We start from the raw sequence: 17,623 nt of genomic DNA, 5'->3' as shown, positions 1-17,623 counted from the left end.
TCCTGACTTGCGTAACTTTATAGTGATTATGGGGATGTTTGTCCATTGTTGGCAACTTTCACTGAAATGTGCTGACATTGCATAGACACGTTCGTCCCTACTAAAACTTAGAAAATGAATAACAAAATATTTTGCATTATTAGAAAAAAAAACATGATAAGTGACAACCAACAATAATAACTTTCATCAGTGCAGCTTTTTCGAATCAGATCTATGTAGAGTCTGAGAAATGAATAGCAGAAATCAATTTTTTACTTGTCTATGCAGCATGCCTGCCACGAACTATCGGCTAAAGTTCCAGCTATGGTGGATTCTTTCTGATGGGAGGGACAGCCATGACGAGCATCTGGATGCATATAGGCTGTTCTTCAGTGAGCAGTCTCGATTGCTGAATGGCGATGCAACATTCTCATTCAGCGATGTCTACCGCAAGCCTTCTAGGCACCTTTATGAGGAGACTATTTACATTGTCGACTGCACGATCGAGTGGCCTGGTGTGAGCTGGTTTAGCCTGTCTTCAAAATACATGCAAGTAAGAGTCCATAGACTTTATTTTTATACACTTGACACCAATGTGCAGCTTGATCAAGCTTTGTAGGTGAAAGCAATACGTACACAATGTTCATAATGCAGTAGAACCTTGACTATACGTCCCCCTGTTATACGGCGACCCGCTTTTACCGATGAGTCGGTTTGGTCCCAGCAAATCCCGCATAGAAATAATATATTAAAGATCTCGATTATATGACGCCATTTTACGCCGACCCCGCATCGTACGACGATTCTCCGACAACGTCCGAGAAACAAAAAATATTTTTTACTGGAATCTATTAGATTCGAAAGCATCAAATGCTCGGAGCAGTGTCTGTTCTGCGGCGTCCGCACCCATACTGCGCATGCGCCAACTCTTCCTCCTTTCCTTGCGTGAGCGCGAGGGGGTGGGAGGAGGTGGCGTGAGCGCTGCCTCCGCTAAGTTTCTCCTCTTCCGTTTCTCTCTCTCTGCAACATCTGTGCGCTCGTATATAATGCGGCGCGCCCTCGCTCCCGTTGCACTCTCCTTCGCAACGGCGCTATGCACGCTCGCGAAGTTGAACGTAAACGGCAACGCCGGCAAGGGAATCTCGAAGCTGCGACGCTGCGAAAGCGCCTGTTTCATGCGCTTTCGTCAATCTCTCTCTGTGCAACGATGTGCGAAACGCTATGAACAATGTCAACGTCGGCGCTAGTTGCAGCGTCAGCGCTACCGCCGCGGAGCAGAGGAAGGCTCGGGAAGCCGAACGCAAACGTCAGTGTCGGCAAGCGCTAATTCAAACGCCTCGGCAACCAACCTCTCATAAGTCACATAAGAGAAACGGAACTCCATGCGCACCCTCCGCGATGCTTTCGCATCCCACCATGGTTGCCCGTAGGGTGAGATGATGTATAATTTTTTGCCTGCGAAATATTTGCGGGTGCAAAAGCGAAACTTGCGTGCCGCCATGTTGGTGATTAGAAAAAAAAGCGAGGGGGGATAGGTACAGTACGCCTTCTTAGAATGGAATATTTATTCTACTGGCAGTTCATTTTCTTCAGTTATCCAGTTTTCCTGGCTTTAAGGTCATTGCTGGACACGCCTCAATCGCGGTCGTATTCAAAGGTCGTTACCTAGACAAACTCGATCTGTACGGAGCAGCATCAGCTAGTCGACAAGCTTGTCTTCAAGATGCAGACATTTTTATGTTTTCGACCAGTGGAAGCTTTTCACGGTCCACATGCAGCAGAAGACCTCGCTCGTAGTCACGGGCCTTCAGCTCGCAAAAACGACGCTACGCAGAAATCTGCACCGCGTGAAATAACTTTCGTTTGTCGTAGGCGTTCGTAATAGAGTAGCACATCACCAATTGCACTTCACAAGGAAGCAAATACGACGTGCACAGGTCAGTCGTTCACGAAGTCATCCTACGCAAACTCGCAACAAAGTGTGTGTGTGTTTCATTGCCATTATGTGATGGTGATGACGCTCTATCTGACTCCTCTGGCGGGAGGCTGTTGCTAACGCAGTTACGGTTTCGTTTTTACGCGTAGGCTTTCTTCGGATTTGTTGTATCGGAAAGAAGAAGCACGTGAAATTAGATGTTTTTATATTTTGAGAATAAAGATTCGCTCACACCTGTTCCAATTGAATGCTTAGCTGTCATTGTTTAAAAATAATGTGATCTACTTTACTTGGATAAGTGCAGGGTCGTGCCACGTGCTAATTTAGGCGGTCCGAACCCGTTTTTTTGAGGAAATACTAAGCATCCCTGCCTGTATTCTTAGCCCTTTGACGCGCTACGTACACAATTTCGTGCACCGCTTGTTTTTGTTAGTTGTATTGACTAGTGGCTACGAAAGAGCCAGATACATTGATCTTCGAATGAATTGAACCTTCTCCATAATAAATATGTCTTTATTTAACTTCATTCTGACGTGTACTGTTGCATACGAACATTTTGCTGAAAGCCCTACCACGTCCGATGTGTCGTTCGACATGCCCCTTCCCGTGACCCACGTCTGAAGTATAATTTTATTTTCTCAAGCTTGAAATAACCGAAAACGAATTCGCATTGTATTTCTAGCCTGAGATATGATTCTGTTTATGCAAAAACAAGGCATGAATGCTGCTCGTGCCGCGTCCTTTGAACTATACGTATCTGGTAAATGTATGTAACAGTATATTTTCAGATTCACCTTCACGTATCTTTTGCGTTCTTCCTTTGAGCAATAGATTTTTATCACTGTATACAATACCTAGTAGCAGCAAATGTTGACACAATCTTGCCGCCACATTGAGAAAGTTGCTTCAACGTTGCGGCAACATCGCGCGCTACTAGGGATATATATACTGATTTTAAGCTTTGGTTTGTGCATTCTTCTGATATGTAATTTTGCCACGTATCTTTCATCCCCCACTATTTCATATGTCATCTTGAGTCGTTGGTGGTTCGCATGCTGTTTCTTCATTGCCTGCTGGCATATAGTTTGTATGCATGCTGTTACTGTAGGACATGTGCTTGTTTTCTGCTTCCTAGATATTCTAAAGCTATCCTCTCTAATTTTTTGTAGCCTTTTGTCTAGAATTCTGTGTCAACTGGCATGAATAAAAAGCATTATGGGATTTACCGAGCACAGCAGAAAAAGGTGATGCCATGACTCTGCTTAATACAAAGTTGCAGTCTTCATTCCTGTCTGCATTGGCCACATTTCGTAGTGGGTAAAATACAAAACCATTCGTGTCCTATAGATTTAGGTGCACATTAAATAACCACAGGTTATAAAATGAACGCCGCATGCCCCATAATAATATGGTTATTTATGTTGTGGTTCTGGAATATAAAGCGCATAACGATGGAACTTTAATTAATTTATCCCTTCAAGGTGGGCCGCGCTTGGTGCAAAACCGGTCGCGACACAGGACGTGAAAATGCAGTGTTCCAGTGGTTGGTGCCCAGCCCCCTTGAGGCCTTTCCATTGGCAACACATCCAGTGGATCGAGATGTGAGCCTTGCGTCGGTCTGCTTCGGGACACTGGCGCAGCTCAGAACGTACGTGCAGCACCAGATGTTCTCTGCGTTAGTTGTTCACAATCACCGAAACTATTGGGTGAATGCAACATTTCACCATGACCAGCGCCTCCTGCACATCGACTTGCATCTCAATCACTGCGACGACTGTGAAACGCAGGTTGTGGATTACAGATTCGTCGTTCCCTACCTCAACATTCTTAAGGTGCGTACTTTCAAGCCACGGCAGTGGCTCTATGGCTACAGTGCCATGCTGCAAAAGTTTGCAAAAGGCTGCAGGAAATGAGCCTGCGAAAGGTTGCAGGCTCACTTCTCGCCTTGACCTATTGAATTTCAGTGGGGGTTTAATAGGACCTTTTGGGGGCCTAGTTGGCGCATAGTACTGACAAAAATTACTTAGCGCAATACAACCACGACACACAAGAAAGGTACACAAGGGACAAGCGCTACTTGCAACTGTTTATTCCACAACGTCGTCATGAAACATATATATACCTTTGGCACATGCGCAGACCCGTTCATTGAAAAAAAACAAGAAATAAAGGTAACAGATTTTCTATCGCATATACGTGTCGATGAAGCTAAATTCGTTCGAGTGCAGAGTGACGGAAGGTTCGCTAACGCACCCCGGCCCCCTATTCTTAATGAGAAATGCCTCCAGTAGCATGCGGGCTTGCTCATTGCGGCTTTTGCGAAGAATCTTTGCCTCGCGAAACAATGCCTCACAACCACAAGAACTCACGTGATCTGCTAAGTGCGTCCTTTCCTTCTTTTTTATGTTCAGGGCATGCTTTCTGAAACGGTCATTTGCACACCTTCCGGTTTGACCAATGTAACTTTTACCACATGACAGTGGTATATCATAAACTACGCCAGAGGTGCGCTTGTCCTTGTGTACCTTTCTTGTGTGTCGTGATTGTATTGCGCTAAGTAATTTTTGTCGGTCAATGGGGGTTGAGTGCAGAGCTTCGGCACTGTCATTCTGTATAATGAATGTGAATGAAACAAGTGTATCGAGTAGTGTAGAATCTCGGTGATACCGAGATTATCTATATAAATTACCGAAGTTATCGATATAAATTTATATCGGCCACAACGGCACGTCACAGTATGCACAACGTAGGCGGAACAAACTTCAAGGGACAGTAAAGAGAAAAACGATTTTTCGATTATGAGTAAATTAATCTTTTACAATTTGAAAAGCACCGCGCTCGTCGTGACAAGACTCTTGGTAAGCGAGAAAACGCGCAAGTAGAAAATGCGGGTGACGAGGCCACCTGATAATTCACGCAGCAAACGCCGGGACGTCATAGATTCTGACGGCGTCTTCAGGAACCTACGTAGTGTCTAATCGGTAAAAATGAAGTACATTGACTTCAGAGGGCGTCATAGACTTAACATAAAATGTTTCTGAAAATTTTGTTGGGCCAATGTCTCCAAAATACAACGAATACAGTTTGTAATCCGTGACGTCACGCGCGGGGATTTCGGCGCGAGATTTAAAAATGAAACTTTGACCTTGGATTTTCTCCTTTATAAATAAACATATGATGGTGAAATTAACGGCATTCAGGTTCTCAGAGTACACTGTATTAATCTAACGATTCAGTGTTTCACCTTACTGTCCCTTTAAAAAGTGAGCAAAATCTAAGCCCGGCCCGACCCGAGCCCGCCGCCTCAAACCCGGGCCCGACTCTGAGCTCGGAGCTTCAGGCCCGGCCCAGCCCGCCCCGGGCCCGCCGTGAAAACTACTTTACCCGGCCCCGCCCGGCCCACGGGCCGGGCCTGGCCCGCGCTTTCGGGTAGGCCCGAACCCGTGCCGTGCTCTAGGACATGCATGAACGGACCAATAAGGGACGCCACAGCTGGCTCTTGGTGCGCCGCAAACACGCGTGTCAAACTTCGCTAGAGGCCAACTTATAAGTACACCGAACGCTGCTCCACCATAGTCATAATCAGGCGACAGAAACGCTTAAACTCTTTGTGCCTCTTTACAACTTTATTGGCTTTTATCTACCGCAGCGTTAGCCGCGTACCTTCAGAGCTTCGTAGTTGCTGTCGATTGCGACAACAGCAACCACGGTTTTGTGTGTAGCAGTTAGGGCGAACGGTAGTTCCGTTTTCAATCCGTCTGTGCGGGTCATGTACGTGCCTTCAAAACTGCGTCGTTACGATATATAAACGCGTCTACCGCAATTTTGACCTCAGCGATGGCGGCAAACGGCATCATTTTAACTCGGTAAGCATTGGATGCGCGTCTACTTTTGGAGTTCCGACGCTGCTATACGTGATTGCGTCAATAGCGACTGCGTTTTTGTCGTCAGCGGTTTAGTCAAACTGTAAGCTCAGTTTTGATTGTGTGTGTGTGCTGGGAACGTGCGCACTTCAAAGCTTCCAGAGCACGGGGTTGTCCATTAGTCGCTCGACAGTTTTGGTATCCAAGTTTGTACCACCCATCGCAACGCAGAGATTTGTTTGGGACAGCTGGTTTCACCCCAATGTACACACTGCAATTCGGCTGGGCAATTTTGCAGATTAGTGTCACCGAGATTCTACTGTATATATAGGAAATCTGAATTTCACAAATTGTCTTTGCCAATGGCTGTGCATATTAGTTCTGCAGGCACAAAATAGTTCCATTCTCTGAAAGTTTAGTCTCCCCAAATGTTTTGCACGTATGGAACTATTGAAAGCCGCTGAAGATTCAGGGATTTAATGTCTTCGCTGTGCCTAATCAAGGTTATGAGACGTGGACTCCACGTGAAAATTTTCTGCACGGGCATCATATGTGGAGAACATTAACAATTTCATATTTAGAATACATGAACAGCCGACTTGTGTTTTAATGAATTACATGAAAATACTTGTAATCACAACTTTGTGTGGTTTTTATCGTGACATGTAATGCTTATATTTCAGTAAGGTTTTCAGCAATTAAGTGCACCCAACTACGTTATTGACGTCAAGTTATAAGGCGACGCAGCATTGGGCGCTTGGATTCAAGGTTAAGTAGAATGTCAGTGGTTGTGGCGCGAGCAGCCTCGTGGTTTCGCTTGTTACGACAGGCAAATCCAGAGGCTTGGTACAGTGAACTCTCATTATTGCGTACCTGCCATGAACATGACATAACTACGCACTCAACAGTAGCGTACAGTAACTGCCAAGTGCAAATTCGCATGTTCCAACGCATAACGCTGACCCCCCAAAAAAGTAATATGATGCCTAAGAAAATGTTGCGTTAAGTATCCAGGATGGTCTTTCTTTTTACCAAAGCACAGAAAAAAAATTTAGATCTCTGGTACAGCCGTGCGAAAACAACCTGTGGAAATGACAAGATGTATTTCTCAGCTAAGATGAAGCATGCACAATGGCTGACATGGCAGTAGTGTGCGCAGACGACTTTTTGGGCTTTCTCCGATGCACGTTTGGGCATCTTCAGAGTGACCTGCTACAATAACGCTTTACTCAAGCTAGTTCGTCACGGGTGTTGCCTTCTAAGCTAACGCGATCACTGTCAGGGTATTCGCTATACTGTACAAGCACGTTTACCGTGGGAGTGTTATTTGTACCCACTCCACTCTCACTGCATGGTTCAGGCAAATATTTTAATAATAATAATTGTTGGGGTTTAACGTCCCAAAACCACGATTTGATTATGAGAGACGCTGTAGTGGACGGCTCCGGGAATTTTGACCATCTGGTGTTCTTTTACTTGCACCTAAATATAAGTACACGGGCATTAAGCATTTTCGCGTCCATAGAAAATGCAGCCGTCGCGGCCGGGATTCGATCCCGCGATCTGCGGGTCAGCACTCGAGCACCACAACCACTAGATCATCGTGGCGGGCATGGCGAATATGTTGTTGGGTCAATGTGGCAACAGTCAGATGCTTTCCTTTCAGCAAATGGCGCACATACCACATTTCTGCTGCGCACTTGATGGACTCACTCAAGCAAGTGGAATGGTTACAATTACGCAGCGTGAATGGATTCTTGCCTTTTAAAAAATGCAATATGTTTGCAGCAGTTCCCGCAGTGCTATGCCAGACGTACTGCCGAGTTGCCTATTGAAACATTAGTATGTTTGCAGCAGTTCCCGCAGTGCTATGCCATACATACTGCCGAGCCAACAGCTGGACAAGCGTGCCGTGAAATGGGTATTGGCAATAAGTTGTGCTAGCATGTCGTCGGTGGGTGCCACCATGCTTATCGATAAAGACACTGCTGCACTCGCGCTGTAGTCTGAATCGTTAATTCACCAGTCTCCACTTGCGAAGACGGAATAGTGGGTGCAGTTTCTTAGTGCAACAAAAAGTGAAACCGTGATCGCTTTTCACAGGTTGCACTGACTCCTGGCATAGGACGAGCCACTACGCTTAAGTAGACGAATGCATTAGGCGGTATGTAAATTGTTAGGGGATTCATCACAACTAGATTCCTACCTTTGGTATGATCAAGCTGGCTACATTTACTGCACTTGTTCACTCGTTTAAGCACTCCATCAGATGCTGGCCTCGTTTGTTTGAACTGATGCTGTTATGGCTCGACAGTTACTGTCACGTCGACATTTCATCATTTCATTGGCCCCACGAGGAGTGCCTTCTCCTAGCCATGTAAAGCCATGTTATGACGGTGCAGCTTCATAAAGAACCAAGTCAAAAGCTATTGGGGCCATGTACCCACAAACTTGTGTGCATGGTCTGTTCCTATGCATTCAAACATGTTAAAGTTGAAGAAGAGCCCTCTTCAGTTGACCAGGTAGCCAAAAGAACGGAAGGGGAAAATTTTAAAAAAAGTTAATAGTGGAACGCAAATATATAACGATGCAAGATTTAACGATCTGTCGCTTATAACGAAGATTTTTGATGCACTAACGTTTTTCCCATGCTAACCATTGAAAGTGCGTCCAGATAAAATAAACCTCTTTTTCCTACTTTACAACGAACACTTCGGACGCGGTAAAAATGTGGCGCATACAAAGTGAGAAAAAAAATCAAATCAGGCCTTCTCGATCGAAAAAAAAAACAGCGTTTCCAGTGCCTCCCAGTGCCTTTCAGCGCACTGGGTGGCATTGAAACGCTGTACAGTGTGTCCCAGTGTACTACAGCGCGCTGAGAGGCACTGGGACAGACCGTACAGCGTGGCCAGTGCCGCCCAGTGCGCTGAAAGACGCTGGAGATACTGTACCCAGTATCTTACAGCGCACTGGGACGCACTGGCCACGCTGTAAAGTGTCTGCCCGCGCACTGGGAACACTGGCAGCACATTGGAAAAAGCTGGGCGCGCTGGGTGGAATTCGCATAAAATTTGGTATTGGGTCGCGAGAAGTCGATTATCGAATATTTTCCAAATATTATTTTATGCTGTGTCCGACACATATTTAGCTTTAGCTTTAGTTAAGCGACGGACGAACGTATACGCTAAAACAATCATTTGTCGAGCGCGCGCGCTTTCCATGAAGTGTGTCATCGAGTGTCGTGAATGTAGTTCATACATCTGCATCGCAAGAACTTATCATTTGCAACACAATATTACATTAGTATTAGTCTGATAATAACATCAACCTACTCTACCAGTCAGTCCTTCCATATGGGCTCGTACCGCTGAAATCCGCACCGTGCCCGCACGTCACCGGCAACAGTGAGCCAATGTAACGCTCAATCTCAGCGTTTTTGGCTTCTGGTTTGTGTAATCGAAGGTGCAGATATGGTCTCGCTTCAGTCAGGTATGATCGAAACTACGTTTTAACGGTTATAAGATTTTTTGTAATTGAATATCCACGTTCTTCACAGCGATCATGTCGCACGGAGTACAGCTCTAAGCCTAATGGTTGGTTCGGCTAGGTTGTACTGCTGCGGCTGTATATTACGCGGAACGTAAACAAAATGTACTGAAAATATGTTAAAACGGGTGACGAAAACTAAAGTGTTCAGTGTGCAGTTCAGATAAACATTGTTTTCTACATAGGTATCACTAACTGCTTAGCGAGTCAGTGAGATCGCCGTAACACATCTGTGGTTACGCTAATATTTTTTTCTGGCAAAACGTGTAAGATAGACGGTCTGATCCTAGGCAGCACATAACAAATGAACAAACTGTTTTCTGTTAGGTTCTCGCGAGCACAAAGAGACTGAAATCTGTGTTTCTTAACGAGAAAAATGAAAATACTGGCTACCGGAAGTAGTTATAACATGAAGAAAAAAGAAAGTGACTCTCGTCTTCCAGGTGTGGCGTAGCGGTAACGTTTCAGACTCGGGATGACGGTGCGTCGAGGTGGTGGGTTCGACTCTGGCTCGTTTCTTTTTTGTTGTTATTTTTTTCTCGCAGTGCTCGTGTTTCAGCCCTAATTACGATCTGGGAATGTCGATAGTTTTAAAAACAATTTAATGCCCGATTTCGGCTTGTAACGGGTGTCCCAAAGTGCAACGCTAGCGTCCAGCGTGCCAGCGTCGCAGTACCCAGCGCCACACTGGTCCAATAATCATATATGGCACTGGAACAGTGCCACTGGGTTTCGCAATAGGGTGTAAAGCATGAGAGATGCGCTCGCTCGCATATGGCCCACTGACAAAGATACTCTAGATTGGCGACCACCGCATACAGATTTCGGGCGCTGCGAGTCAGGTCGCTTACTTGCCAGGCTTTTCTCTAAGGGCAGAATGGACAGTGAGGAAAAAAAAAGCAGTGGGCATAAACCTTGGCACTCAGATTTCACACAGCAAGGTTTCCCGACGCTGTTTTCTACAGCTATGACCTCATACAATGAACCAAGCAATGCCTTACATTGCTAAAAGCCATAAACGGAAAAATCGATAACTGCGATAACTTTTGTCTCATAAAAGTTAACTGAACCCCTCGACTCATCAACCCCACGATGTGCCGCAAAAGATATTCCATATCTCCGGGATGTGCAGAGACTCGTCAATCAATGATTCCAACTTCCTTGTGATTTCGGCGATGCCTTTACAGATAAGCAACAGAAAAGAGCGAAGGCGAGATGGCCGCCACGGGCGAACGCGCCTTATGACTTATCGCCTACAAACCAATCACAATAACCACCTTCAGATATCTGCCTGACTGCGCATGTGTGTTCTAAGCGTAGTGCATGCTTTTAATCAGCGACAAACTAAGCGCGCCATACAGCCGTTGGCGACTGGGCTGCTCTCACGGCGTTGTGCGAGACCACTTTCAAGCAGGGTGACGGAACGAAATGTTTTTCGTTTCGGTTTTAGTGTCGTTCCACCGCAAAAAGTTCCGTTCCGTTTCTGTTCAGGAACGAAAAAAATGTTCCGTAACGGTTCGTAACGTTTTTCTTGTATGCAAAAATTTGAAGTTAACTTAATCATAAAAAAAAAAAAAACATAGCATTTGTGTTGCAGCGACTTGCCCTCTTAGGAAAGTGGGACAAGGGTAAAACGCGTTCTTCAGAGGAGCGGAAGTAACTGTACTACGAATTCCTACCAAGCAGCACAAACCAGTATACCCTTAAGTCATAGTATTTATTTTCTGAAAAGTCAAATACGATTTTCTTTAGTGGGCTCAGTGCTTTGTGTCAAGGGAGTGAGCACGACCTCAGAAGCAGCACGTCATTGAGTGTACTCTCTGATGTGCGAGACCGCTGTTCTGATAAAGAAATCGCCAGGCCTGCGCGGAACACGCAGCACAGTCACAGCGAAAGCTGGAAGAGCGGACTTTGTGGAGTCTCTTGGGGCAACTAATACAAGTACACATGCAAGGTACCCACTACGCCATAAATCATTGTAATTTTTCTGAAGTAGCGAAGTTCCCACTATGCTATTTTTCGTCATTCTTCGAAGAATCGTGGTACCCGCTACACATCTGTGAGGCATTATGTGCACTTTGTGCTGTGGCTGATGACGATGAAAAATTATGGCTGAGCACTTTGCAGTGGTTGGGAAGCAGTGTTGCGGAATGGGCGCCTACATTCCTTTCCAATTCTATACCGAGTAGTTCGAACTTCACGCAATTCTATTCCTTTCAATTCCTCGGAATGAAAAAAAAAATTTAGCCCATTCCCACTCCGGCAATGGCCGGGCAGTTCATTTCCATTCCTGTAATTCCTTAACTTAGGAAAGGCTTGTTGATAGTTTTATCGAGTTAAGAATGAACGCCCCATAAATCTGATGTCATCAGATGCATTAGGAACTGCAAAAGTACGCAAAACACGTTACCAAGGTCGAGGGATAGCAGCTTGGTGATATATCTCGTGCAGTACAACCACCCTACTATTTCCCATAGGGGCAGTTCTCCTCCTACCTATAGTATTTGCATGGTCAGCATGTTTGAATGAATGGTGATGTTTTAATATTGGTTAAGCTTAAATGTGGTAATGCTAAAATGACGACATGGCATATTTTTATGCTGATAAAAGTAGTATTCAAGAAGGCTAAGCAGTTTTGCCACGCCTCTGGAGCGGTCGTGATTATGAAGAAAACTAAGATTTGGTTAATGGGGAACAAAACCCTCTACATCTGCTGGTATTAGTTGGAACCAGCGTTACTAGAACAAACTCAGTTTAAAAACTCCGCCGGAGAGGCGGTCCGCGTGGCGGTCGTGAGAACTAGTGGCGCTGCAGTCACGTCTAGCTCTAGAGTGCCTCGATGCGCGCGCCCCCGCTTAGAGTGATGTCAGCTTTTGAAAGGGCAGTTGCCGCCTCCTCGGCCTTGGCGGCAGCGTGGCCGCCATTTTGAATCCCCCGCCCGGTCACTTGTGTGGGGCGCGCGTGCTGTTGTTAGGTCGGTGGCCGTTTCCCACCAGTTTTATGCGCTCGCTACCGTCACCATGGTCGGGTGTTGCGTGCCGCAGTGCACCAATCATTCTACGAACGTTGGGGGCTGTATCATTTTAGAAGATACGAGGTTTCTATGGACAGTAAAAATCAAACGTGACAAGCGGCATCGGAAGAGCACATTATGCACTTGCAGCGTAAGTTTCCGGCCGGTATTTCGAATGCACATGCAAGGATAACTTCTGCCGGTGTTAACCTTGCGTAATAAATGGACACAGTTTTATCAGCTACATGCTTAAAATGCTTTGGTTCACGTTTGCATGAATCCTGCATTTTTCATCGCAAACATTCTTTACTGCACTTGGTTGGTCCTGTATCTGCCTTTGATTTTTGCTTTCGGTATTTTTGTGATTTGAAATGTATCATGGAAAATATTATGCGTCTTTGTCTGCAGGTCAGATGCTTCTTTTTTCCTAATAATAAATATTTTTGAGAATTTACGTCCCAAGAACCCCGATATGATTATGAGAGGCGCCGTATATAGTGGAAGGCTCCCGAAATTTTGACCATCTGTTGTTCTTTAAAGTACACCTAAATCTAAGTACGCGGGCCTCTGTCATTTCACCTCCATCGAAATGGGGCTGCTGCGGCCGGGATTCGATCCCGCAGCCTTCGGGTCACCAGTCAAGCACCATAACTAAAACCACGGCGGGTTCTTGTTCTTTATATTCCTTTCCTTGTTTCAAGTACGCCTTCTGTACTGGTGTGATGCCCATGTATGTATGTGTGCAGTTACATGTTTTTTATTCTTCCCTGTTTCTGTGTTTCAAGGTTACATTTTCGTCCTGTCTTAAATAATTACGCAGTTCCTGTTTTTTTAATCATTTACGATCACTGTGAAGCGACTAGCGGCAGTTGTGTTTTACTGTGTAATTTGCGTTTTATTTGTGTAATTGCTTGGGTCAGCGCAGCATTAATGCGCACAAACAAATGGCCTGTACACTGGATATTAACGCACAAACAAACACACACATTCAGTATTTATTTCTTTGAGCAAGCATTATTTATTTATTAATAATTTAAGCCCTGAAGGCTCATACAGGAATGCGCATAAAAACAGTTCTCGCGAAGCGTCTATAGAAAGAAGACGCATGAAAACAACAAGAAGACGGGGAAGCATTGTGTACAGTAGACACGCTATGTCAGTAAAAAAATACGAGAAACAAAGTCAAGTTGTACAATGAGTGCGTCATGGAAAACCAGTTAATGAAATAAAAACTCACAGGGCCCCTTATGCGTTCGCTTAAGAGGACTCGAAGGCGAAAGCCATCTTCTTCTTCAGTTTCTTGCGTACCTAGCGCGGTTTTGCATTGCCTCCAAGATCGCAGGACCCTCACCTGGTTTTGCACTGCCTCCGTGATCTGCCCACTTTTGACCAAGCTCCGATGTCATGTGATAACGGCATCATATGTCGTCACGCCAAAATTTGTGAAGTCATGGTGACGTCATCACGTCACGATGATTTTTTGCATCCCTCGTCCCCGACGTCGTGGTACGCTGACGCCGTAGACGCGGGACGCTGACGGTCAAATTTCGCGTTTGATGAGGCATTTAAGGCTTTCGCCTTGAAAATACGTCCGCCACGGTGGTATATAGTGGTGACGGAGCTCGGCTGCTGACCCGAAAGTCACGGGTTCGATCCCGGCCGCAGCTGTCGCATTTATCTGGAGGCGAAATGCTAGAGGCCCGTGTCACCGTGTACTATGCGATGTCAGTGCAAGTTAAAGAACGCCAGATGGTCAAAATTCATGGAGCCCTCCACTACGGCGTGCCTCATAATCATATCATGGTTCTGGCAAGTAAAACCCCAGATATTATTATTATTATTAAATAGACAAATATATGACGCCGTGCATCTGCCGCACAAAGTATAAAACAGTATTGGAAACAATAATATGCGCATGCAATTGGGCATGCGAGAAAACCTGCAGATACAGAAAAAGAAACTCCAGATACAAAAAGAAGAAGGAAAAACGCACTGATACTGCGCGCATGCAAAGTTTTACGGCATACTACTCAACAACGTATTCATCGTTTTGATAAGAACTCAAGGTGCAACTCGAGTGCCGATACAGTAGCGGCTACAGATTGTGAGCAAGAAATGTCAGCAATAGTAATGATAGAGAAGCTTTCATTTCTTTTTAGCAGGATCGTCGCACCATACTTCCCCTCGGCCCTTTATTCTGTGTACAATATGTATGATGCCATTTATAATAAACGAGTAAATTGTTTGCAAACTTAGCAAAATGAGGCACCTTAATCGCACTTAGGTAGCTTCGCAACACAAAATTGTGTGCGTTCAGATACATATACTGCTGCTGCTGCTGACATGTATACAAATACTTTAAACGATCATTTGTGTATTTGGAATGCAGAGCTTACGAGAAAATTAAGTAAGGCTTTAGATTTTGTCGTTTCCGGCGTAAGGAAGAGGATTCATTTTCAACATAACAGAGTCTACGCCTACCTCTAGCGCATAACACATGCACAGGCCGTCAGCTTAAATGAATTGCATGCTTACTTAATAAACATTTAGGCAACAACAGCAATAAAAGCTAGCCAAACTTCAAAAAAGAAAAGAAAAAGAGAAAGCTCACTAGCGTGCACTTATTTCCGAACGTATCCGCGCACCGCAAGCGCTTTGTGTAGCACGTTTCGCATGCCGCCGAGCTGCGGCGGGATTCGCAATGGCGGCCGTTGTAGCAGACGACGCGCCTGTCCTCACCCTCAGCGGAGCGCGCGGGCATCAAGGCACCCTAGTCTAGCTCCCGCGGCTGGCGCTTGTTGTGGTCTGCGCCGCCGATGTACGCGCTCACGTGAGTTACAGCGACGTCTGCGTTTTCTTCGCTCGTCATTTCTGCGACTGTTCTTGACCAGGCTTAGCGTCTTGTACGAAGACACGTGGATGATGTACGAAGCGTAACGAGGGCGAACAGATTCACGGTGCGGTATGCCGACTTGCTTTGCGCCGGGCTGCGAGAGCAGCTACCGCAACGACGACTCCGCTTCACGACACTTCTTCGGACCTCCAAAAGACCCTACGCCATTCAAGCTTTGCATCGCAAAGATAGGAAGGTTACAGCGAAATACAAGGTCTGTGGCGTTCATTTTGAGAGTGACGACATTGTAAAGCACTATCGTCGTGTCGTTGCGGGACAAGAAGTTTTGATCCCACGTGGAAAGTGGGAACTCGCGCCCGGTGCCGTGCCGCGCTTGTTCCCAGCACTTCCACCGCACATTTCAAAGCCAAAATATTCGGCGTTTAGGAGCAAATCCCCCCAAACCGCACGGCGTCCCGAGAAAGCCCAGTGCCCAGTTTGGAGGAGCCGCCAGAAATAGAACAGCAAAACGAAAGGCAGGCGATTACCTATATACGCTACCGAGACTGAGAGTTTCATCACACTGACATTCGATCAGTTGTCAGCTGTCGCTATGCCTTCAAAGCAGTGGATTTTCGATAGATTTTACGACGAGGCATCGAACAAGATGTGTTGAATATTTCACACTCGCCGGCTCGGGAACGGGCTGCTCAGCGCATAAATTTGGCACGGTACACATAGAAAGGATGATGACCAGCGCACGTCCTCGTCTTTTCTATGTGTACCGTGTCAAATTTTTTGCGCTGAGCAGTTTAATAATGGAATACCAACTAGCCTAATCCCACACTTTGCTTCGGGAACGGAGACTTACTTGTGCAAAAGATAATTGTAGTTGACGAGCAGTTTAATTGCGTAGTGAACGGCTACTACGGCACGAAACGCAAACGGCTGTCGTACAGTGTAAGAAGTGCTGCGGGCATGGAACATCTGCTCGGTGAAGTTGAAAAACTGAAGTTGAATACTGACGACTCTTCTAGCGACAGAGTACACGCGAATAACTGCTCGGTGCTCACATCACGGCCGATCTGTTCGAATTGTTTAAGGCACCGTATAAGGATGCGACGTAGAAAGATGAGACACCGAAAATACAACTATCCGCTGAAAAAACTGCTCAGAGACGACATCTATTGGATGTAATCGCACACTGAGATTTCATTTACCGAGTTCTCGTAAAATTTTCCGATTTTGGGTCAGTATCCCTTTAACCGTCGCGAAAACGTGTCTTGTAAACATTGCAAAGCAAGTGGTGATGTTTTCCGAGAAAGTTTTTTTCAATAAAGTGTAAACAACATGAGTACAGTTTTTCTAGAACGTTTTTGTATCTTGAGTAAGTACGCTTCTTTGTACACTATAAAGGCTTTTACAAACGTGTTCGGTTGTTCTTGGTCTAGATAAGACGGCAGCGGCTAAAATTGTAGTGGTAGTTATAAAAATTACGCTGAAAACCCTCATTCGCTTAGAAACTCCTATGCTTGGAAGTTAAGCGCAATGTAGACAGCTCAAATATTGTCACAGGGTCGTGACATCGACGAAGGCAGCAGTCAGCAGGTTCGAGATGAAACTGTTTATTTGGCCGAACTTGTGGCCGGGAAACTGAAAGTCAAACTACAGCAATACACTGATAGCGGTGAACAAGCGTCGACCGTCGATCAACTGACAAGCGGTCTAGCGCGTCGGCTTTTATACAGGCGCTATCGAACTTTCCAGCGATATCGCTGGTGGCGGCGTTATCTCTCGACAAAGCTGGAACATTCGCGTTTGGCGCGCAATCTTACCAAAACGATTTACTACAATCGCGAAGCTTCTCGAACACTGCTTCGCGGACAGCGTCGAGCGTTGATAACCGTCCTTGCTGGTCAAACCCGAATACATCAAAATAAAACAAGAAGTGGGCGTGGCAATATAGACCGAACATCGATTCTTAGCCAATCAATGAAGAACGCACGCGGGCCAGTGCATACAGACGACCTTGTGCATATCCACCTAAGCATCCACCTAACTAGTACAATAAGAAAGTTGCCGCACAATTGCCGCGAGCAACTGCGCGGCGGACCGCAGCGTTACGCCGTGGCAGCAGACGACGCGCCGATAGTGGCGCAGGACGGAACTGCAGCGCCGCTAGTTCTCGCGACCGCCGTTCGGACCACCCTCCTCCGCTGGTGGAGATACGGAGCTTTGAAACTGAGATTGTTCTAGTAACGTTGGTTGGAACAGTGCACCGCTCTGGCACATTGTGCCTTTGCATCGAATACGGTACACTAGACCGCACTGCTCTTCAGCAGTGACGCTTGTCAAGTGCGCCTCGCAAGCATGGATGGGGTGAGGAGAATTTCCTGTCTTCGCCGGTGTGCAGGTATGCAATGTCTTCCTTGTCGCAAAAGTTATTACATGTG

At 45.9% G+C, this 17,623-nt stretch overlaps 1 protein-coding gene across 1 annotated transcript in view; it reads left to right on the top strand.

Annotated features, from left to right (window-relative positions):
• The first annotated feature begins 268 nt into the window (after nt 1–268).
• Nucleotides 269–17,623, top strand: part of LOC119385548 (uncharacterized) — a 140,910-nt gene continuing 123,555 nt past the window's right edge. The window contains 2 exon segments of the mRNA XM_037652993.1: nt 269–494; nt 3,449–3,747. Coding sequence (XP_037508921.1) covers nt 269–494; nt 3,449–3,747 — 525 coding nt within the window.

This window comes from Rhipicephalus sanguineus, chromosome 1 (assembly GCF_013339695.2).
Source record: "Rhipicephalus sanguineus isolate Rsan-2018 chromosome 1, BIME_Rsan_1.4, whole genome shotgun sequence".
Lineage (NCBI taxonomy): Eukaryota > Metazoa > Arthropoda > Arachnida > Ixodida > Ixodidae > Rhipicephalus > Rhipicephalus sanguineus.
The sequence above is the reverse complement of the archived record's forward strand: the minus strand, read 5'-3'. Positions and strand labels throughout refer to the sequence as shown.